Source organism: Microtus pennsylvanicus, chromosome 1 (genome assembly GCF_037038515.1).
Source record: "Microtus pennsylvanicus isolate mMicPen1 chromosome 1, mMicPen1.hap1, whole genome shotgun sequence".
NCBI classification, from domain to species: Eukaryota; Metazoa; Chordata; class Mammalia; order Rodentia; family Cricetidae; genus Microtus; species Microtus pennsylvanicus.
In genome coordinates, this window is record NC_134579.1 from 178,706,857 (window position 1) to 178,731,612 (window position 24,756).

General features: G+C 36.8%; 1 protein-coding gene across 1 annotated transcript in view; it reads right to left on the reverse strand.

Annotated features, from left to right (window-relative positions):
• Positions 1-24,756, reverse strand: part of Tbc1d32 (TBC1 domain family member 32) — a 200,535-nt gene that overhangs the window by 17,396 nt on the left and 158,383 nt on the right. Inside the window, exons 28-32 of the mRNA XM_075945999.1 lie at positions 20,051-20,120; positions 16,551-16,666; positions 16,051-16,205; positions 6,539-6,679; positions 1,980-2,168 (exon numbers count right to left, since the gene is read on the reverse strand). Coding sequence (XP_075802114.1) covers positions 1,980-2,168; positions 6,539-6,679; positions 16,051-16,205; positions 16,551-16,666; positions 20,051-20,120 — 671 coding nt within the window. The remainder of the gene's footprint in view (positions 1-1,979; positions 2,169-6,538; positions 6,680-16,050; positions 16,206-16,550; positions 16,667-20,050; positions 20,121-24,756) is intronic.

Below are 24,756 nucleotides of genomic sequence, written 5' to 3' on the forward strand. Positions count from 1 at the left end.
TTAAAGCTAAGAGTCATAATTGAAAGCTAAGGGGCATGTTGGAAAAGGAAGAATAGAAACATCTCAGATAGTAATAAAACTTATATAATAAACTAAACTCAAAGGAGTTTAAAGAATTACATGCTGGGGAAATTCCAGATAGTCAAACATTAAACCCTAAAATTCCAGTACCCAATCACCATAGCAGATGAAATGTCCCTGACTGCATGTGAGGCCACGTTGTCTTCAGAATAATCCCTATTAAAACGGCCTATTCTCGAGATCACCTCACATAAATCATTATTTGGAGCTCTGTCTTATTGTTCCTTCTGTATATATTCTTCTGTCAAACATTTTCTTTAGTAATAATGATTCTAAGACTATAATTCCAGTGATGTTTATAGTTTAAGATGTTTTGAATTCAAAATGTTTCAATGAGAAATGATTGACTGGCAGTGTTAAGTGATTAATGGCATTATCTTAAAAACATCACTCAATGGAAACTAATTCTGGCAAATACCCAATATTAAAAAAACTAATTTACAAAACATTCACATTTTGATGAATGAATATGTTTTGTGACTGTGAGATGAATGGGGAGATGAATCGCCAAAAAATGTCAAACTCAATTATGATTTCAGCATTAAACCAACAGCTGGATTTCTTACAAGTACAACAAGAACTACATATAGCAATGTATTTACATATCATGCCTGCTAATCGCCTAAACTTCAAATACATTAAACTGTAATGTAGAAAGTAAGCAAAGTTATTTTATTTAAGGTTACTATCAAATATTCTACTATTGCGAGTACAGTGAAAGAATAATGCAAACATTTTTGCCTTTTATTTATTTATTTTTATTGCTCTATTATTGATTTTTATTATAAAAATTTTATGTAAACATTTTATAAAAATGGAAAATTTAGAAAAAACATCCTGGAACAATAAATTTATAACTATCTGGTGTGGGAGAATTGTCTGTATTCTGTCAATCACATTTTAAATAAATGCTGATTGGCCAAGCAGGAAGTATAGGTGGGTCAACCAGACAGGAAGTAGAGGTGGGGCAATGAGAACAGGAGAATGCTAGGAAGCAGGAAGCCCATTCCTGCCCAGACCACCGAGAAGCAAACTGTAATCTACCCGGCTGAGAAAGGTACCAAGCCATGTGGCTAACATAGATAAGAACAATGGGTTAATATAAGCTACAAGAGCTAATAAGTAGCCTGAGCTAATAGGCCAATCAGTTTTATAACTTATGGAGCTCTCTGTGTGATTTTCTTTGGGACTTGCCAGCTGTGGGGTACTGGGCGAGACAGAAACCCCAACAAGCCAGCCCTCAAGTTACAGAATGGCAGGCCCCTCATGCTACAATTATCAAAATAAACTGAGCATTTATTGATCAAATACGATGCAGCAATAATCTGGCTAACTTAAAGCTTTGGATCCTTCTCTCCTCTAGCGAGACAGAATTTAGGCTTTAAGCAACTTAATTCCCTGCTCACTTTCCTCACTTCAAAAGTGAAAACAATATCTACCACTCAGAGCAGATTTGGTGATAAGGGGCTAGATAAGCATCTGATAATTGTGTTAGTGTGGGTAAAAATGACCTGCATTGGCTCTTATATTCAATGATTAGTCCCCAGCTGGTAGAACTGTTTGGGAAGGATTGGGGGTGTGGCCTTGTTGATGGACATTTGTCACTGTTCATTTCCAGTTAGCTTTCTCTGTTTCTTGCTTATGGATAAACATGAAAGCTCTCAGCTAGTGGCCCAGTACCATGCCTGTCTGCCTGCTGCCATGTTCCCTGCCATGATAGTCATGGCTTCTAACCCTTTGGGACTGTGAACTCCAAATTAAAATTGCTTTCTTTTATAAATTGTCTTGGTTAAGGTGTCTTATCCCAGCAATTGAAGAATGCCTAAGAAAATGATGAAGTGCTCCAAATTAGTGATTAACTTTTAACAACTATTCCCCTTAGACATGAGCATACTTACTTTGAGAAAGACTTGTAGATCTTGAGTCTGGGTATGTTGAAGAATGTCTCGCTGCAGATGCTTGAGAACAGCTATGCAGACATACACTTGATAATCAGGACCAAGAACAACACAAGTAGCAATATAATGGCATATTTCAATCCAATCTAAGTAATTCCAAAAACACTGAGTAATCCACTGCAGGCAAATCTTAAAGAAAAAAAAGGGGGGAGTTTATTTAAGAGGAATAAAAAGCATCACTTACCAATTAAAAAGTAGTAACCAGTAACACAAGACACCAATAAAAAGCCTTGTGTTTAATCAAAATAGAGAAGCATTCTACTAGTGGCCTTAAAAACCTGCTTGTTTGCTGCATGGGTAAAAAGATTTGTGGACTCCTGATTTGGGAGAGCCTAATGATGTCTGAACTGCTCATGCTCACACTGCCACATGGCTTCTTCTGACATACTGTCCTCCTCTCTCCCAAACGCCAGTCACTCCCTGCTACCAAGTGCTAAGAGGCTACCTGAGTTCAGAGATGTTCGTTGTTTCCCCATGCCACCTGTAATCACAGGTGTATAACTATGCAGATGACGGGCTGTGGAATCTTATATGCAAATGGACTCTTGCTGAATCAGAGAACAATTTAAAACAAATAGAACCAAAGAGCATATGAACTGGGAGCTAACACAGAGAATAATTCAAAAATGAGACTTTTACAAAAAGGCTTTCTTTTCAACTCTTTAATCGGTATATTATTGTTATGTATTAACTACCCCAATCTCCCCTCAAAAAAAAAAAAGTCAGCAAAGGCACCACCTCAGAACCTGACCTTACTTGGGGGTAAGGTCATCATGAAGGTAGTCAACTTCAAATGAATGTCAGAGTGAGTTCTGACCCAGTGTGCCATGTATTCTTTTGGAAGAGGAATATGCACAAAAAGATAGACATGTCCCAAGGGAAGACACACAGAGAGAACAGCATGGTTGGGCATAGGCAGGATCTGAGAGATTCAGGTTCAAGGCCCTGGGCTCCTCCAATGACTATGGTTAAGAGAGGAGAAAGAAGCAGAAATGGTGACTATCTCAACTTGACATAAGTATTAAGAATACAGATAGATGTGTTCTTTTTGTTCTATCACTTTGTCCATTAAAAACTTCAGTATTAAATCTAAAGGGTGCTTTTCTTCTTATTATTTAGCATGCTGATCTGCTTTCCTATGGCTAACATTTATTAATTTGTCTGCTAGGCCTTCCATAACAAAGAAGCAGAAACTAAGCAGTGAAAACAAGTAATCTTATTCAAGGAAAGTCTAGGTCACAGTGGTACTGGGACTGGTTTCTTTGCAGCCTTCTTTCTCTTCCTGTTTTTTAAACAGATGATGCTCTTCTCCCAGTCACACATGTGACCACCCTCTGTAGATGTCTCATCTAAATCTCTTCTTACTAGGGTACACTCTGATAACATATTTTAGGGTGGCTATTTCTCAGACACTGTATGTGTAACACAGGCATACTGTGATGTAAAGAAGGTTCTAACATCATCATGTGGTTACTGAGGAAACACAAGTCATCCATACCAGACTGAATCACTGAATTTTTGCTTCCTATATATTATTAATTATGTCAACTTCTGACCTTTGAATTCCAGTCATTAAGATCACATTTTCAAAAATCTCATCCTCTGCCACAGTGCCTTTTTAAGTAATGCTAACCAGATGGCAAACGAAATTTTAAGTTTTTAATTACATTATTAGGTATCTGTATGTTTAAATATCATTCAGGATCATATAGAAAAAACATCACTCATTCAATGTGCAAACTGTACTACAGTTTTCCTAAAACAATTGATATTTAACCACACTTAAGCTTATGCCAAATGGCATTAACATGCAGTACAATATTATTTTATATGAAGTAAATTATTTCTACTGTTATCTAAATTACATGAAAAATAAAGGAATCAAAAACATTCAAGTCAAAATAATTGATTGCATATATCTATGGAACTAAAACTAAGAATGATTTCTAAATGGTCGACTATTTTATTCGAAGACACTATTTTAGCAACTCTTCTGGCCTTGCAGTATTTGTTTTCACTACACACACACACACACACACACACACACACACACACACACACACACAGAAAAGAGAAAAAAATAGCTGAAGAATCAAAGTGGTTTTAAAGCCAGGCTTGGTAACATGAAGATAAAATCTTAGCATTTGACAGGTTGAGGCAGGAGGATTGCTTTAGACCCTGTCTGAAGTGTTTCTGAGTGATTCAATACAGTGAAGGCATTCACTCCATCACTCCTGAATTTCTCTAACTGCCATGAGATGAAAGCTCCAAACACATCCTCAAGCACAAACAGTGATTACAAATACTATATTTTTGTTACACCTCTGGAAGATCTGATTTCGGTGTATAATTTTACAGCTTCAGAAAGTACTGTGTCATAACACATGAAAGAGCTTTCTGGAGTCTTGGTTTCATAACAAAAGTAAAGGAACAGATGATGATGATGATAACTGCCAAATGGAGTGGCGTGCACTCTACACAGGAGGGTCAGTCAAGTTAGCCTGCTCCCTGTCACAGTGCTGTGTAATAATCAGTGCCATGCAGGATGGTGCCCCCAACGAATAGAGATGCACCATTAAAGACACATGGTGTCTTATAAGCCAAGAATGGGCAGAAAATACAGTAAGATAAATTTTCTAGCAAAGGATAAAGCTGTTGGAAAGTTAATTGGAATGTGATTTTATACTGCTTACTTAAAACAAGAATGTAAATTCCATTTCTGTTTCCTTTCCCGCTGCAGTTACTCTTAGAAGAAACTCCAATCAGCAAATGCGCTTTCCTAACCACAGTTAGTTCGGTGTGCTCAAGTTGAGCCTATTATTTTCACTCTAGAGATCTGTATATTTCATTTAGCAACCTTCCCACAAGTCCTTCACTAACAAGCCAACCCTCTTGTGCTAAAAAATACACAGCTTCAAAAAGCGCTGCTCCTAATTAGATCAAAATGAGTAAGCTTTGAAACACAAAATCTATACCCTAATAATGACTTAATCATGTATACCTATTTAGTTACTTATACCTGTTTTTATATTTTATAATTAGCAATAAAGCAGTAAATAATCAGCAAGCAGTGATAGGCACACTTAAGACAAGTGATTAGCTCACACCCAAGAGCTGCTGAGAGGCTTTCTACATTATTAAAAAGAATAATGTCACTGTTCAAAAACAATACCTTATTAAATAAGTGCACTGGTCATATACAGGCTTCTTTTATAGTTCTGTTTTGATTACTTGTTTATTTCTGATACAGGGCCTCACACTTAACCCAGACTGGCCTAGAACTTATTATGTATCCCACAGGCTGGTCTCAAACTCATGGCAATCCTGATGACTCACACTCTCAAAGGGTGCTAGGGTGGTATGCAGTTTATACTGATGAAGGTGTATCAGACTTACGCGATAGAACTGACAAATGAAGTTTTCTTTTAAAGATTAAATTAATAATGCAGGTCCTGAAATATTAATGCTCCCATGATCTTTGGTTATTCACTTCTAAATTAAAGAATATATTAGGGACTAAACACGATCAGAAGCATTAAGTGGTATACACTCTACCAGTCAACATTAGGACAGCAAATAGAAACTCTCAGGAACAGTGCTGTCAGCACAGACTTTTAGAAGATATGAAAGAATCAATCGTTATAAATTATAATAAATATACTGTGCTTTTTAAACATCTTCTTCCAATAGAGTTAAAATTCTTGGATTCAGTGTTAAAGCAGATGTTTCACACACTAAAGGCTAAACTTCCATTCCACCTGAATGGAAGTTCATGCTATGCTTAAATTTGCTAATAACTTCATAAGCAGCAAGCAGAATGCCTCACGTAGGTACATGTGATAATGGTGCGATCTTTCATCCGGGTAGGCAGAGAAGCACATATCATGTCAAGAAGTGCTTCTGTCTAATTAAGAGGGAGCTCTCTCGAGTAAGATAAATGCAAACGGATGAAAGCGCAGTTTACAATGAAGAAAGCTACCCACGTGTATAAAACTGATCCAATAAGCCATCGATTAAGCTATTGCTTACTGTAAAGAACGCTGGCATAGTTTTACTTGTTTAACTTCAAATTTGATTAAAAGAAAATGAAATGAACAAAAAAGTTTTTCCAAAAGTGATAATGGTTACTTTTTGGCAATATGTAGTTATTATCTACTGAGAAAATGGCTAATTTTTTTTACCAGTTTGACTATAAAATAATTCATAAAATATTTTTAAAATATAATATAAATAATATTAAATATAAAACAACTGCAATTTAGACTTATTTTTGACTAACTGGATAATTTAATAAAACAAAAAATAGCATATTAATTAAAAATAGTAGAAAAGAAAATTAATGTATGTAAATAAATATAATCTAATTATATTACTTATATATTACATTTAATATATAAGTATATTATACATATACATTATATCATATTTTAGGGGAAAGAATTTTCTTTATAAAGTTGGCTATCTGGGCGTTGAAGAACTAGAACTCCGCAGCAGATTACCTGTGATGGAGCAAAACCAGACATGTGGAAAGCTGAAGACACAAGCGGCACCTCAGCCTTCAGTAGCATTTCGATGTAGTGAGTGCTGCAAAAATATACGGGATGGATGCCAGTTTCGATGGTGTCAACGGGAAGGTACCTCTGCATCAAAGAGAAGTGGAAAAGAGTAAATACATGGATGATTTATAACAATCAAGCATGTACTTAGCTGAGTCTTTCTGCTTAAGCCATGGTTTGCTCCTTTCAAATTTATATGTTAGCTATAGATCAGTTGATAGCATGCATGCCTCAAATGCACAAAGCCCTGAGTTTGATATCCAGCACAACATAAGCCAGGTATGCTAGGTGCAAACCTGTGAACCACAAGTATCAGAAGTTCAAGGACATCCAAAGATAAACAGTTTGAAGTCAATCAAGGATTCCTGAGACCCTGCTTCAATAAAATAAATTAAAATTTGAGAACAAAATTGATATGGTTGTGTCTTACATTACAACAATTATAAATATGCAAATGTCAGAAAGTTAAACACTGTAGAGCAATAAACCTCAATAAAGGTAAGGTTATATATTTTTCCAAAACAGAAGAGTAGGGTAGTTTGTAATTCAGGAAACTGCAAAACCTGTGGATGAGAAGGGTTGAAAAAAATGAATAACAAACATGTGAGTAATGAATTTTACATATCAATCAAGGTAATATTAAGCATACATATTTAATAGTGCCGGTCTCTGCCAAAGAGCACATGTTAAAAAGCTCTAGTCAGCTCTTAGGGATGTTTGCCTGGTTCCATTTCATTTGTTGATTTTATCTCATATCTGGACTTGAGTTAATTAGAACACAAACTGAGAATGCCATGCTAAACTCACTTCTAATGGGGGAAATGTATAATGTTTACTCAAAAGTTTTCCATCACCCACTTTAATGGAATTATACATACACAAATATACATACATATATACACACATACTAAATCATGTATGATAATTTGCATACATACAGTGGACATGATAAAAATATATCTCTGAAGGTTGGGAATATCCCGTAATGCAGTGCTCTGACCTAATAGACATGAGGAGCAAAGTTTAATTCTTGGTTTTGATTTAAAAAATAGTTCTTAGGTGAAATTTATGATTATTAATGATTGATAATATTTTACTTGTTACAACTATAAATTCAATATCAACACAGAATCACCACTTATAAGAAAAGACAAAAAACTCAAAGATGTAATTGTGTCAAGAAAACTATTTTAATAGCAATTAGATCATGCAAAGTTGACACCTAGCCCTGAGACTACATAATTAAGAGCTAGCCAAAAGTAACTTTATGTCTTAACTTTACCTTATATTTTAACTTTTTCCCCAAAAATCTTATCTAAATTTTTAAAAATAAAACTTCTTGCTTTTAGATAAAACTAATAATACTCATAAAATTACATAAGGGCTAAATATGTGGACACAATTTTGGGCTTGTCGCTCTGGTACAGGCATTTAGTTAGGTTTAGGTAATGACGTTTCTGAACTCACAAGGCAGCTTTAACAGTGATTTTTCCCTTTTTGCCACTCATCAGAAATGATTTATTATTTTTCCAAATTACAGAAATTTATAGTTGCAGTGTAAATTCTGTCTTCTTTCTGGCAGGTTCTCTAAGAGATATTGCACACGAAAATGCTTAAATATTGATGAAGACATAGCACATTAAGTGGACATTATAGGTGGCTTTTATATAAAGATCAGGAGAATACTTTCCATTAGGTAATTCAATAGAATGCAGAGTATGAATTAATAGTCATTGATTTACTGCTTGTCAAACACAAAATGTGACTCACTATATAATGAATAAATCTAACAAACATAAAAAGCAAAGGTTAAATTACATGTTTATATGTTCAATATGAACTTACTAATGTTCTACAATATGCACAGAGGCAGTTTAAGGATAGAATATTCTGGACCTAATTTTCAAACAGCATTGTTCTATGCTGTGGCAGAAATACCTTTAGAACAAGTCTATGAAGAGATAAAGACAGTAGACATTAATTACACTGTCAAAGGAAACAAGCCATTATCCTGTAATAGGGTCCCAAAGACAAGACAAGAGTTCTTCTATTCTCATAAATCATACACTGGCAGGAGAGCCTTAAGTCACATTTTTTATAACCAACCAGCTCCAGATACCAAACTTGCCATATATAATACTGACGCAATAACAAGATTCTAACGACTGCACTTGTTATCACAGTGAATTCACTTATAATTAACATCTTGCTTGTCTGTTATTTGCATATCATCACTCTAATCTATAGTAGATGATATTCATAAAGCCAGAACAATAACAACAGATGGTTCATATGAAAACAAAAAAGGTCCTGTGAGCCATCAAACTACAATTTATACTTTCATAATCTGTATATTTTGCTCAACTGTGACACCCCAAAATAATAGCAACACTTTCAAGTTCAGAGAATGCAAAGACTAATGGCATTCAAGGTCATATAAGTATAAAAACCAGGCAGATTTAAACAAATAAAATCAGTAAACCAGTGGCTTATAAGATACTAGTATATGATAAGATAACTTTAGAATATATATATGCCCATGGTTAAAAGATATACACTTAAAAATGGGGCAGAATAGTCTTAGTTTTCGACTTTCATATTAAGTAATTCTGGTGAATCATTTTGTTCCTCAAACTATGAGAAACTGAGTTCTGTGTTGCAGCAGAAAGTAAAGATAAAGACTGTATTAAAAAGATTTGAAACTTTCCAATCCAACACAGACTGATCCAATGTAGTTCATACTCCGTATCTGAGTCTCTACAGGCAGAGGATCGGCCAAGCTTCACAGCAATATTGTTTGTTAATTTGCACAAAATGGAAAGGAATACAGAGAAAATTTAAGGATTTCTCAAAATTTTGAAATTATGATACCATAAAACAAACGTTTCTTCTTTCAGGAGAACAGGAAATGGAATCTTCAAATGTTTAGAATATTGAGATTCAGATATAAGAAAATGTGTTTTGTATGGCTCATTTTTCCAGTTGACCCACAAACAGGTTATGGGTACATTTTCACAATATGCCTGATATTGTAGATGTGTTTAAATCCCATTTAACACTGCAAATTTTTTTCAACACTAAGTATTTAACAGGAACAAATGAAGTCCATGTCCAGTTATACTATACAGCAGCTGCCCACCACCCTCCTGCTGGACTGTACTACTTCATCTGAGTAGAGTTATACTAGACAGTGCATGTCCAGCACTTTCCTGCTGGACTGTACCAATCATCTGAGTAGAGTTATACTAGACAGCCAGTATCCATCACCCTCCTGCTGGACTGTACCAGTCATCTGAGTACTGCTTTAGGTTGGTTTAACATCAGTGGAGTTCTGTTTGTAAATACATATAAGTTAATATTTCTTATTTCAATTGATGTGTTATCCTTTTATAACTTTTACCAAGAGGCAGCAAACATAACATTTAGCTTGATTTCCTAAGAAATTCCCTAAGAATTATTGTAGTATGATTTAACTTTTTTATAATACCTGAAGGTTAAAAAAATTCTTCTAGTCTAAAAAATGTTTAAATTACTCTAAACTAATAACTAGTATAGCTAGTTATAAAATTAGTTATAAAATATTTTTAAAACTAGTTATAAAAATAGTATAGCTAGTTTATAAAATTGTGAGACCTTGTTACTGTTTTCATTAACAGTTATTGCTTGTTTTGCTTATGTTAGCTTTATTTATAAAAACTTTTTTGATCTAATTTGCTTATATCAATTCCTTTTTTCATGGGGATTGAAATAGGGATCCTCTGTGTAGCTCTGGCTGTTCTGGAACTTGCTTTGTGGACCAGGCTGGCCTCGAACTCACAGAGATCCATCTGCCCCTGTCTTCCAAGTGCTGGGATTAATGGCCTGTATCACCAAATCTGGCTATAACATTCTTAAGAAGGCTGGGAATCAAACCCTTTTATTTTTAGTAATTTCTTTCTAGAGTAATGCATATTCCAATTTAAATATTTAAATATTAAATTTAAATAATTAATTCACATACAACATGTTTATGGAGTAAAGAAGCTATAGTTTATGTACAAAGGGGGTTGTATCAGTGAATAAAATAAAAACATTTTCCAGAACTAATAACAAAGAAGCTAGATAAGGGATCAGTATGAAGCAAATAACGCATTAGCAGATGATGGACATTATGGGAAAAAGTAAAAACTAGAACGGAGCAATGAGAACAAAGGTGACATTGGCTGAACAGGTTGCCAATTTTTTAGATTATGATTTTTATTCAATATTTTTGACAGTTATGTATACTGTGCATGTGTCTCTCTCACTTTATATCTTATATATAGCCTTTCCTATCTCCGCTCATAGCCGTCAGTCCTATTTCCCTTCAAGTCCCTTTCCTATATTCATATCCCTGTTTTGGTTTGTGAACAACTGAATTTAACCAGGGTCGTCTGTGTGACCATGAGTTTGGAACCCATGGACTAATCAATGGGTAAGCAAGTGAAGATTATGCTTGCCCCTTCCTTAGAATCAACTCATAGCCGATAGTTGAGCTGGGAGAATTAAGGTTCCATAAACTACCCCCTGATCCATGGTTGACTGATGATCAGTCCATTCTTGCGAAGGCCCAGTAAAAACAGCTCCAGCGGCTGTGAGATCCTGACACCAATGATCCAATGCCTGTATCATGGACAGAATATTGCATGCCCTTCTCTCTGTCTCCTGGCCCTTCATTCTTTCTACCCCCTGCTATGAACTTTCCTGAGCCTTAGAGGGAAGAAGTATAAATGTCCTGCTTAGGGTTAACCACTCAGCCATCACTTATTCTCTGCATGATAAGCAGAGAGTTTCTTCACTAACCACCATTTATTGAAAACAGAGGTTTCTCTGGTTAGATTAAAAGGAACATTTTATGGTATTAACATATATATATTTAGAAAGCCATTTTATACCATGTCAACTTAGCTAACAAGTGGTTGTAAAGTCCCTTGTTAGAGCCCAAGATCTCCTAATAACCATGAAGTTTTGATCAAGTTACAGTACTAGATGGGAATACTTTCCTGTGGCACAGGTCTTGAATCCTATCATAGAGCAGCTGATTACTTCAAGAAGAATTGTGACATCTTTGTACCACCGGGCACATGTTGCCAGGCAGATTGGAGTTATAGTTTATAGAAGTTCTTTTTAGTTAAAACATTGATACATCCCCTCTACCTACTAAAAGCTTTCATGGAACCTTCCATAATTAAGAAATCTAGCTATAAGAGAGGAAGCTTTAAGCTTACTTCCAGTTTGATTTCTCTGTCTTGCAATGAAGGTAATTGGAATCTTTGGCAATGGAGTCATACCAACTAGTTTTGGATGCTAACTGAGAAGAATGGCAATAGCCTTTATTGTTTTGGTAGCCTGTGGGGCTTCCCTGACCAACACAGATTGATTTTTTTTCCTTTGGAGAGTCATGTCAAGAATGTAATTTTGAGCTAAGAAGGCAGGCACATTGTGCTACTAACAGCTACTAACATGTCACAAAACTAAAGACTCTCATTTTATCAACCTACAAAGAAAATACTGACAAAATGTTTGAGAAAATGAAGCAAATAAAAAATGTCCTATTTTGTAAGTAATGCATTAAAACTATAATTAAAGGCACTACCCCAAGATAAATGGCATAGAGGAAACAATCAAAAAATTAATAAGATAAAAAAATTATACTATGGAGTAGTGGCTACTTGAAATATTATTATTAACAATAACTTAGCATTACTTGATAGGACATCTAAAGGGGAATTAGCAGAACAGAGATTACAAAGAATCTGTCTGTCAAGCTGGTAATAAAATAATCTGTTCAAAATTGAACAATGCTGAAGGAAGGGGCTGCCGAAAGCCACACTGACTGTGCTGGTGAACAAGCAGAAAGGGTACATGTTCACACAGATTCCAGGAAGACAGCTCTGCATCCTACACACAGAGCAGCAGTCCATATTCACTGACATCCACGTGGTAAACTGAACACAATCAAACTTGCTAGCATTTGCTTCTTTTCAAAAAGCATCACTGCACTAATGAAAGCTAAAAAGCATGTTACTAAAATGCTTGCAGGCTCAAAGAAATGCAATTTTAGGAAATAATGATTAAACAACGCATTAGTGGCTGCAGAGATGGCTCAGTAGTTATGAGTACACACTCCTCTTGCAGAGGACCTAAGTTCAGTTCCCAGGAAGCAGGTGGATTAGCTCACAACAGCCCGTAAAACAAAATACCAGAAAATTTTCTGCCCTTCTCTGGCCTTCATGTGCACTTTGCACCCCTGTGCACATACAAACATAAAAATATACACAGGTATACATAATTAAAAATAAAATTAAATGAAATGAAAAAAATTAATGATAGATGGTACCAAATAAAATGCTTTGATACCATCTTTCAAATACCTACTTTCAAATATTTGGTATAAAACAATGGAAGATAGCATAACAGGTAAAACATTAGTCATACAAACCTGATGATACCTAGTTTGACCCCTAGAATCCATGTTTAAAGGCCAGATAATTACATCATAATTCCACTACTATTGCAGTGAAAGAGGCAGACACTGAAAAATCTCCCTGAAACTCAGAGGTGCTAAGCCTGGAGTATGCAGTAAACAGAAGAAACAAGAGACCCTGCTTCAACAAGGTGGAAGACAAGAACTGCCTTTTAAAAGCTGTCTTCTGTATGTGTGTCCATGTGCATGTGTGCTCACACACATGCTTCCTAGTGTGTGTCTCTCTCATGCATGCACAGACATACATACACACACACACACACACAGAGAGAGAGAGAGAGAGAGAGAGAGAGAGAGAGAGAGAGAGAGAGAGAGAGAGAGAGAAAGAGAAATAGGCGGGACAGGCAGGCAGAGAGTATAAATATGAAGAGAAATCTAGGAGGAAAAAAGATCTGGGAATGAGAGAGGCAGGAGGAGGACCCAGATATACAACCAGACACAGAGTAAGAAGGGAAGAAAAGGTATACAGGAATAGAGAAAGATCAAAGCTCTGAGGCCAGATAGATGGATCATTTAAGTTAAGAAAGGCTGGTAAGAAACAAGCCAAGTAAAGGCTGGGCATTCATACCTAAGAATAAGTCTCCATGTGTGATTTATTTGGGAGCTGGGTGGTGGGTCCTCCAAAAAGCCTAAAGAGCCCAAAAGAATAAAACACCAAACAAAAAATGATAATAATAATAATAGTAACATATCAATAAGTCCTCAGAATAGACTTCTAAAATGTATACATATAGGTTTTCTCTTCTATAAAACAGGATTACAATTTCTATAGTAAATGCCTTTCTTATACTATAGCCTAACCATCCAGAGTATCTTACAAAGCAACACTAAAACATATTCAAAGCCTTTATATCCCTTATTTATCACTAAACAATGTATGATAACTTTAATTTTAGACTTCTAGTTTATTATCTTATTTCTATTTCATGAAAATGCTTCTATGATTAAATATCTCTCAGTCCATTAGCATTAAGTAAGATAACCTTCAAGAGAAAAGATCAAGTCTATATTTTCAAAGAGAATCCATCAAAAAGCATGCAGGCCATCCCAGGGCTCTGCTGGCTGTTCCCAATTATATGCCTCCAAATCTGAACTACAGCCGAGCCCTCCTCTACCTATGGAGGATCTCGATCTCCACAGATGGAAACTCCACAACCCCCACACATTATTGGTAAGGACTCACTCTTCCTCCTTTGGTCACACTACCTACCCAGGAACTCTTCTGCTCACACTGCCAACTGAGCCTTCCCCTTCCTCTCCCTAGGGCATTCCAATCCCATCATCTGCAGACCTACATCAACAACCTGCTAGCTCCGCAGGAACAATCAAAAACCCTCTGAAACCATCAGCTGTCCCTCAGCTCCATATCTCTGGCATTCGTCACCATCTAAAGACTTGGACTGCAGCATGTGCTAGCCCCACATGAAGTGGCTTTACAGACTTACCTAGTGGTACCTTGAGCTTGCTGAATCAGGACACTTGCTCATTCTATTCACCTGCTAATGAAGTTGAAGCTATGCTCTTCCCTGGATGAATGGGAATCACATTAGTAATTCCATACAAGCGGGCACCATGTGGAAACAAGACTAAGCTTTAAGTATTTCCTAGCTGATCCAAAACCTTACAAGTCAGAATAACAGTCAATACAGAGCAAATGCCTATGCCCCATGGGTGAGCCAGAAACTCATGTATACAACCAGTGCCCTAACTCCAGATGCATAGGTCTCATTGCAAAAACATAAACTATGAAAAAGAAGTCAGTATGTCCTTTCAAAATGTTACAATCCCATAGTAATGGTTCCAAATCAGAACAACTTAGTTGAAATTCAAGACATAAAATTCAATAGAACCAATATAAACACGCTCGAGGAGGTTGCTTTCCATATTCTGGGAAAGCACTATGTGAACTGCTGGAGGCTAAGAGGCATCTGCATTTACCCATACAGGAACTCGACAAAACCTGATCCTACCCTGCCAGCAAGATATGCCCACTGGTGCTACAGTGGCACAGCTGTTATAAGGGTAGTCAACCACCCTGATTGGGTTCAAGGCCTGCTCCACTTGAGGATATTCAAGCCTGGTACTATCCCGGGGAGGAATTTACTACTGTTGTTCAACTAAATTGACTAGAGTGTCAAACTGATTTATAAATATTTATGCTTATAGCCACAGAAAAATACTATTTTTAATAGTATCTCAGACTTAAGCTGAGAATGTCTTCCTTGCAATGAACGGTGAATAGAGAGTTTTATAGTTACTTGCCACACAGAGAATAAGTGAAGGCTGAGAGGTTAACCCTAAGAGGACATTTATTCTACCTCTCTAAAGTTCAGGCCGTATCACAGAACACAGGGCTTAAAAAGTGTAAGAGCCAGAAACAGAGACAGTGGCTATAAAACGCTATTTTTTGTTCATGACACCATCACTGCTATCAACATCTCACAGAAACTGTGATGGTCTTCACTAGGTCACTACAACACCAGGCCCATCAAAAGTCAATCAGGGGTCAGGAAAGGGCTTACGGGGCACTACCTGTTCTGGCTGAACTATTGACTACTAATGAATTCTAGGGGAAGGACAGTCATTTCTCCAATTGTACACCTACAGGTGAGCAATGGATAACTTCAAACCCAGATGTCCCTACCTAGGCCAGTATGTCAAAACAAAACAAAACAAAAGTCTATGAATATGGGAAAGAAACCTGAAGGAAGGAAGGGGTGAGCTGACAGGGTGGAAGGAGATATGAGATGAGTCGAGAGTAATCATAATACATTGTATATATGTATGAAACTGTTAAAAACAGATTTGATACAAGTCATAGTAATCTCATTCAGGTAGGAAAGTGAATAAGAATTATTAGGACACAGAGTATATATAAGATTATACCCTAGTAAAGTTAAATATGGTGTTTAAGTTCAACTCTCTTTAAAAACAAATTTTTACATCTTACAGAAATATGCAGCCTTGGCACCCAAAGGAAAGCAGAGGTCAGAAGCCTGGAGAAATGTTGAAGAAACTGGAATGTCTTCTCTTTATCCCCCAGCATTATGATGAACAGTGAAGACACAAACCAGTCATGGCCCGTGTAGCGCCCTTGCAGGCGCACTGCACAACAGTTAAGGAGCTTCCACATTATCTCAGGACATACACAATTGCATAAATACTCACTGTTAGGATTTTTATTTGGAAAGAGATATTAATTGTATGTATATAGTAAATCACTTTACTCAGTTTTAAGATTCCATGAGTACAACTGAGTCTAAGGATCATAAGTCAATTTATAAAAACGTATGTTCAAAACACAGATTAAAATCCTGTAAGAATAAACTGCAACAAAAAATCACATAGCAGCTATTACTTATTACAGATATGTTAACACATCCTTCGAAAAAACTATGGGAAGTATAGGAAGATAATTTGGTTCTGCATAAATCCACTCAAAAAGGATATGAAGAGAAGAAGTTACTGGTGACTGCTGTTGTTTCAGGAATCTCTCACAGTGCTTTAAGACCAAGGCAAGATCATTTTCTGCACCATCTTTTAACAAGTTGAGAAACTTGCCATACCTATGTAAAAGACACCCCCAAAAGACACAGAATGAAAACTATCAGGATCTTCACCCCACATTCATCTTTAGACATGCATCAAAATGTAATTCTCTTGAGACCTCAAAGTCTGAAGTTTAAGATGTTACTTCTAGGGTGACGACATTAGACAGGCACTCAATATTCACTCCTGACAGTTACAACACGGTCAGCAGCATTAACTGTTCCCATTCTAGGGTGGTGAAAAAGAAATGAGAAAACAAAATGACAGCAGACTACAGATGAGAACCATGTAAGACGTTTTTCTGAAATTAATCCAAAACACAGATTCCTGAGTTTAGGTTGATAGGATGTTAAGTCAAGAAGTTCCTGTGGAGGTCATCTACCAATACTGGATATCAGAGGGCTTTGGACATTTTGGGTTAAGATTAGGACAGTACTATAACATAACTTGAAATGTCTTGGTGTTTACATGGGTCAAACAGCAGTTTATAATTAGCTGAAACTAATTCAGTCTTATCTAAGTTCCTATATTTTAGATACACTAAATGGGTATGTTGTTTGTTTGATTTCCAGCTTCCTAAGACCTTACTTGGTCTGTATTTTCAGAACTCTCCTTCTTAGTGGTAACAGTTTAGGGCATTTATTGTTTTTGTTGTTGCTGTTATCTCAATGACTCCACAGGACGGTAGCTGCACTATCCCATAGTCTAGCCAAACTCTATACCATTATCTCAATGACTCCACAGGACGGTAGCTGCACTATCCCACAGTGTAGCCAAACTCTACACTGTTATCTCAATGACTCCACAGGACGGTAGCTGCACTATCCCACAGTCTAGCCAAACTCTACACTGTTATCTCAATGACTCCACAGGACGGTAGCTGCACTATCCCACAGTCTAGCCAAACTCTACACTTTATCTCAATGACTCCACAGGACGGTAGCTGCACCATCCCATAGTCTAGCCAAACTCTACACTGTTATCTCAATGACTCCACAGGACGGTAGCTGCACTATCCCATAGTCTAGCCAAACTCTACACTTTATCTCAATGACTCCACAGGACGGTAGCTGCACCATCCCATAGTCTAGCCAAACTCTACACTGTTATCTCAATGACTCCACAGGATGGTAGCTGCACCATCCCATAGTCTAGCCAAACTCTACACTTTATCTCAATGACTCCACAGGACGGTAGCTGTACTATCCCACAGTCTAGCCAAACTCTACACTTTATCTCAATGACTCCACAGGACGGTAGCTGCACTATCCCACAGTCTAGCCAAACTCTACACTGTTATCTCAATGACTCCACAGGACGGTAGCTGCACTATACCACAGTCTAGCCAAACTCTACACTGTGCATTATTTTCCATTTACTTTCTATGAATAAAAAACTACATTGAGCCGGGCAGTGGTGGCGCACGCCTTTAATCCCAACACTCGGGAAGCAGAGGCAGGCGGATCTCTGGGAGTTTGAGGCCAGCCTGGTCTACAAGAACTAGTTCCGGGATAGGCACTGTAGTAATATGGGCGGCGGGGCTGCGTCCCCAACACCCCAGCCGCCTGCCCGGGTAGCTCAGTCGGTAGAGCATGAGACTCTTAATCTCAGGGTCATGGGTTCGAGCCCCACGTTGGGCGCCATTATCTTCCCTGGAGCGGGGAGCATGGCGTCCCTCTCTGAGGCGTCTGCTCCGGAGAGGAGAGCTGTAGAGTCTGACCTCACTTCCTCTTCCTCCCGGCATTCTGTTCTGTTTACTCCACCTACCTATGTCCTAACCAATAAAATGGGCCAAGGCAGTTCCTTTATTAGCCAATGACCTTCCTCCATCAAGGCACCAAAGCTACAGAGAAACCCTGTCTCGAAAAAACAAAAAACAACAACAACAAAAAAAAAAACAAAAAAAAGGAAAAAAAAAGAAACTACATTGAATTAAAACATGTGACCCGTTTTGAAGTAGTTACTGTGTCCCAAAGTTGTGTTTAGTGTAGAACACAATTAAATGTTTAAAGATGACACAAAAGGATCTATGTATAATTGGACAAAGGGAGAATATATTGAGAGAGAACCATCATGAGCATATGAGAAGTGCATCTACAGAACAGTGATGAACTGCAGAGATGGTTCAGTAATTTGGTGTGCTTGCTGCTCTGGCAGAAGACATGAGTTTGGTTCTCAATACACACAGTGGGCAGTTCATAATCAACTGTAACTCTGGCTTTAAGGTATCAGACTCTTTCTCCTGGCCTCCATGGGAATCCATATGCATGTGGACATGATACACACAAGTGTACACACATACATATAAATTTTAAATGTGGCTGACAATGAGGGCTGTCTGAGAAGCCAATGATAATGGCACTGGGTTTTGATTCTACTGCATGGACTGGCTTTTTGGGAGCCTAGTCTGTTTGGATGCACACCTTCCTACACCTGGATGGAGTGGGGAGGAACCCTGACTGCTCTTAGGACTGGAGAGGGAAGGGAAGGGAGAGCGGGGGAGGTGGAGGGAGAGAAGGGGAGGGGAAGAGGTGGAAATTTTTAATAAAAAAATAAAAATAAAATAAAATAAAATCCAGGACATACTTCCAAAACCTTTAAAAAAAAATAAATAAAACATGTGACCAAGCTGCTTATATAATCTATAGGTTTCAATTAATTGGAAATGGAGCAGTACAGTATACTTTTATTAAAACATGTATATGGAGTCACATAATACAATCAAAACAGTTACCCTGGTAGAAGTGGATGATCCAGAATCCACGTTATGATTTTCATCACAATGGGCATTTATATAAGTCTCAAGTGTTTAATAAATCTCATAAGTACCTTCCTAAATATGATTCAAATAATGGCCCTCTAATTACAATGCGATAGTTAAGAACCTCTTATTCAATGAGGTTTGTTTAGAACAAAAGAAAAGAAGGTTATTATCCAGTTCGTGATGTACTTGTACTCACTTCTTTTGAAAATTAATTCATGAGCTTTAAAAACTCAAACTGACAATTTTGGTTTACTCATTTGAACTTCTCAGTCTGTCCTTAAAGTATGTTTGTCTTCATCGGGACCTGACAACTAGAACAAACCGTATTTTAAAAGATATATAACTGTGCCATAGCATTTTGATTTTTGCAATGCTGATTTTTTTTTTTTTGGTGGAAAACAACTGATAGTCATAGAGGAACACACTAATTAGCTTTTGGAATAGTAATGAACTGTAACTGATTTACAGCCGGAGGTAATTTAATCATGTGCCAATATCCTCAAAGATAACATTATTATTTTCTGAGTGGGAGACTCTGCATTTAAAGGCTACAAAATAGTTGGTTGTTAAATATTATTGAGCACACATCAGGTAGATGAATTCCAGGGGCGCACAGGAGAGACGCCTCCCCACATACCTGACAGCCGCTTCAATGCCAAGCTGCTGCACAGACGAGAGACTTTCATTCCTCACATCTGCATCAGTAGCTGACAACAATAGAAAAGGGAGCTATGAAAATGTAGAAAAGTCTGCATAATAATCACATCTTAATTGAAAATTGATGAAAGCAATATTTTTACATATTTTAATGTGAATTTTGAAAACACTGATGAATTTGTTCTTTTAGGAGCTGTCACTTACAGTTTCAAAGAAATTAACAGGAAACTTTTTACAGAAACTTTTATCCTGTAAAAATCATTTAAAACCTAGGAGTAGTAGAACATATACTTAGCAGCATAGGGAAGCCAGAGGTAGGAGGATTAGGATTTCAAGGCCATCTGTGGATATACTGGAAGCTCAAGGCCAGCCTGGGCTACATAAGACCCTACTTCCAAGAGAAAATGAAACCAAAAAGTATATAAAATGAGTAGTTCTTTGGTGCAAAACACTAAAAATGAACAAAATATAAAAAGCTCTAAATTATTTAAAAAGTGATCAAAAATATGTTTTCATCATGCAGCACTTAGGTATATGTGAACATGGCTCTATATTCCTTCCTGTCATCCATGGCGAAATCTTTCAGTAAGCCCTATTGCATGTGCTGCCTTCCAGACATGGCATGGCTACTTACTCACCGTTTCACAGCAGCTAGGATTACTTGCACAGGACCTTCACAAGATCAAGCCAGTCTGATTCTAGCACGGATGGGTGATGAGAGATGAAGCTTCACCCCTAGTGAAGGAACTATTGACAGTAGATGGTTTCTGAGAGAGAGAGTGTGTGTGTTGCTCTCTTTTGGGAACATGGCTGCTGGTAGGTTCTTTATGCCTGAGTAGATAGCCCCACACCCATGAACATATGGTATGGAAGCACTAATTGGACTTGAGGGATTATTGGTTACAATAATAAAAAGAGGACATGATGTTCACAAGGAACCAGGATGGGGCAAATTGAGAAAACTGGAGGGAGGGATGTAGATAGATATGATAAAAATACATTTTATAAATGTATGATGTATACAAAGCATAAATTTTTTTTTAAATCTTTAAGGGCTAAGATATATAGTTCCATGGTAGACTACTGGCCACTGGGTCCAATAGTCAACACCACACTCACCATCTTCAAAGCAGATCATACTCAACTTTTACCGAGTAATATTACATTGGGTTGAATTAATGGGGTTCACTTTCAGATCATATTTCCTTTGTGAAGTAAGAATTGTGATCACCCCAGAGACACAGCCCCAACTACACCAATCAGAGGAAAAGATGAGTAGACAACATAAGAACACACTCAACACCACATAGAGCAACATGACACCAACAAAAAACTATGGTCCTACAATAGCAAGACTTGAACACCCCAATACAGATGAAGCAGAAGAAAATGACCTAAAAATTAACTTCAGGAGAATGTTTGAGGACCTTAAAGAGGAAATGAAAAATTCCCTCAAATAAATGAAGGAAAAGACAAACAAAAATTTGGAAGAAAACAACTCCCTTAAAGAAAACCAATAAAAAAGCAGTCAAACAAATGAAAGAAATAATTCAAGACTTGAAAACCAAAATAGAGACAATAAAGAAAACACAAATTAAGGGAAGTCTGGAAATGAAAAATATGGAAAATTGATCAGGAATCACAAATGCAGCATGAACAGCAGAATACAAGAGATGTTAGAGAGACTCTCAAGTGCTGAAGATACAATAGAGGATATAGACTCATCTGTCAAAGAAACCATTAAATCTAGCAAAAGCTAAACACAATATATGCAGGAAATATAGGACACTATGAAAGGACCAAACCTAAGAATAATAGGGATAGAAGAAAGAGAAGAAATCCAACTCAAAAGCACAGAAAAAAACATTCAACAAAATCATGGAATAAAACTTTCCCAACCTAAAAAAAAGACATGCATAGGAAGATACCAGAAGCTTATAGAACACCAAATAGACTGGATCAATAAAAAAAGTCACCTCACCACATAATAATTAAAACATTAAACATACACAATAAAGAAAAAACATTAAGGAAAATGGTTAAGTAACATATAAAGGCAGACCTATCAGAATTACACCCGACTTCTCAATGGAAACAATGAAAGTCAGAAGGTCCTGATCAAGCGTTATGTAGACATTAAGAGACCATGGATGCCAGTCAAGACTGCTATACACAGCAAAACTTTCAATCACCATAGACGAACAAAACAAGATATTCCATGACAGAACCATTTAACCAATACCTAGCCATAAACCCAGTCCTACACACAAAGTACTAGAATAAAATCTCGGACCCAAGGAAGTTAGCTACATCCACAAACACACAGAGAATGGATTATCCCACAGCAGCAAATCCCAAAGGGGAAAACACACACAATAATATCACCAACTTTAAAAACTAAATTAACAGGAACTAGCAATCACTGGCCATTGATATTCCTCAATATAAATGGACTCAACTTACCTATAAAAAGACACAGGCTGCACCAAAGCTACAGAGAAACCCTGTCTCGAAAAACCAAAAAAAAAAAAAAAAAAAAAAAAACCCACAGGCTAACAGATTGGATATGAATCCACGCCTTTAATCCTAACACTCGGAAAGCTGAGGAAGGCAGATCTCTGTGAGTTTGAGGCCAACCAGGTCTACGAGAGACTTCCAGGACAGGCTCCAAAGCTACAGAGAAACACTGTCTCGAAAAAAAAGAAACAAAAACAAAAGAAAACAATATCCATCCTTCTGCTGCATGTAAGAACCATACTTTAACCTCAAAGATAGACATCACCTCAGAATAAAGGGTTGAGAAAAAATTATCCAATCAAATGGACCTAAGACACAAGCTGGTGTAGCCATCCTAATATCTAGCAAAATAGACCTCAATCTAAAAAGACAAAGGACATTTCATATTATTCACAGGAAAAATACATCAAGAGGAAATCTCAATACTGAACATCTATTCCCCAAATACACACCCTCATATGAAAAAAAAAAACTTCTAAAGCTTAAATCACACACCAAACCCTACACCCTCATAGTGGGAGACTTAAATGCCCCACTCTCGCTACTGGCCAGGTCTGCCAGATAGAAACTTAACAGAAATAAGGGAACTAACAGATGTTATGACTCAAATGGACTTAACAGACATCTATAGAACATTCCATCCAAACAGAAAAGAATACACCTTCTTCTCAGCACCTTATGGAACCTTCTCAAAAACTGACCACATACAAGGTAACAAAGCATACCTCAATAGATAAAAAAAAAAAATGGAATAACCCATGTATCTTATTGAATCACCATGGCTTATAATTAGAATTCAACAGCAACACTAATTTCAGAATGCCCACAAACATGGAAATTAAACAATGCTCACCTAAATCACCAATGGGTTGAGGAAGAAATAAAAGAAAAAAATTAAAGACGACCTAAAATTCCATGAAAATGACCATGCAACATACCCAAATTTATGGGACACAATGAAAGCAGTGTTAAGAGGAAAGTTCATAGCACTAAATGCCTACATAAAGAAGCTGGAAAAAAATCCCACAGTAGTGAGTTAACAGAACACCTGTAAACTCTAAAACAAAAAGAAGCAAACTCACCCAGGAGGACTAGATGGCAGGAAATAATCAAATTGAAAGCTGAATTCAACAAAATAGAAACAAAGAAAACAATACAAAGAATCAATGAGATAAAGAGTTGGTTTTTTGAGAAAATCAACAAAATAGACAAACTTTATCTAAACTAACAAAAGGCAGAGAGAGAATATCCAAATTAACAAAATCAGAAACGAAAAGGGGGACATAATAGACATGAAGGAAATCAAGAGAATCATCAGGTCATACTTCAAAAACTTGTACTCAAAATAATACACAAAATTGGAAAACTTAAAGGAAATGAACAATTTTCTGGATAAATATCACTTACCAAAATTAAAGCAAGACTAGATAGGCAAATCAAATAGACCTATAACTGCTAAATAACTAAAAACAATCATCAAAAGTCTCCCAACCAAAAAGTCCCAGGACCAGATGGTTTCAGCACAGAATTCTATAAGATTTTTCAGAGGCGAAATCAACCCAATACTCCTCAAATTGTTCCACACAATAGAAACAGAAGGAACATTGCCAAACTCTTTTCACGAGGCTACAATTACCCTGACACACAAACCACACAAAGACATTACTAAGAACGAGAATTGCATACCAAACTCACTCATGAACATTGTTGCAAAAATTAAAATACAAGCAAACCAAATTCAAGAAAACATCAGAAAAATCATTCACCATGACCAAGTGAGCTTCATCCCAGAGATGCAAATCAATGTAATCCAACACATAAACAAACTGAAAAAAACCCATTATCATCTCATTAGATGCTGAAAAAGCATTATACAAAATCCAACGCCCCTTCATAATAAAGGTCTTAGAGAGAGCATGGATACAAGGAACATACATAAACATAATAAAGGTAATATACAGCAAGCCAACAGCCAATATCAAACTAAATGGAGAGAAATCTAAAGTGATCCCATTGAAATCAGGAACAAGATATTCGTCAATATTGCTATAGGATAGGGTCATTTCAGGTTCCCTATCCTCAGCTGCCCAAGGAGCTAACTGGGGACATCGCCTTGGGCTCCTGGGAACCACTCTAGGTTCAAGTCTCTTACCAACCCTAAGGTGGCTC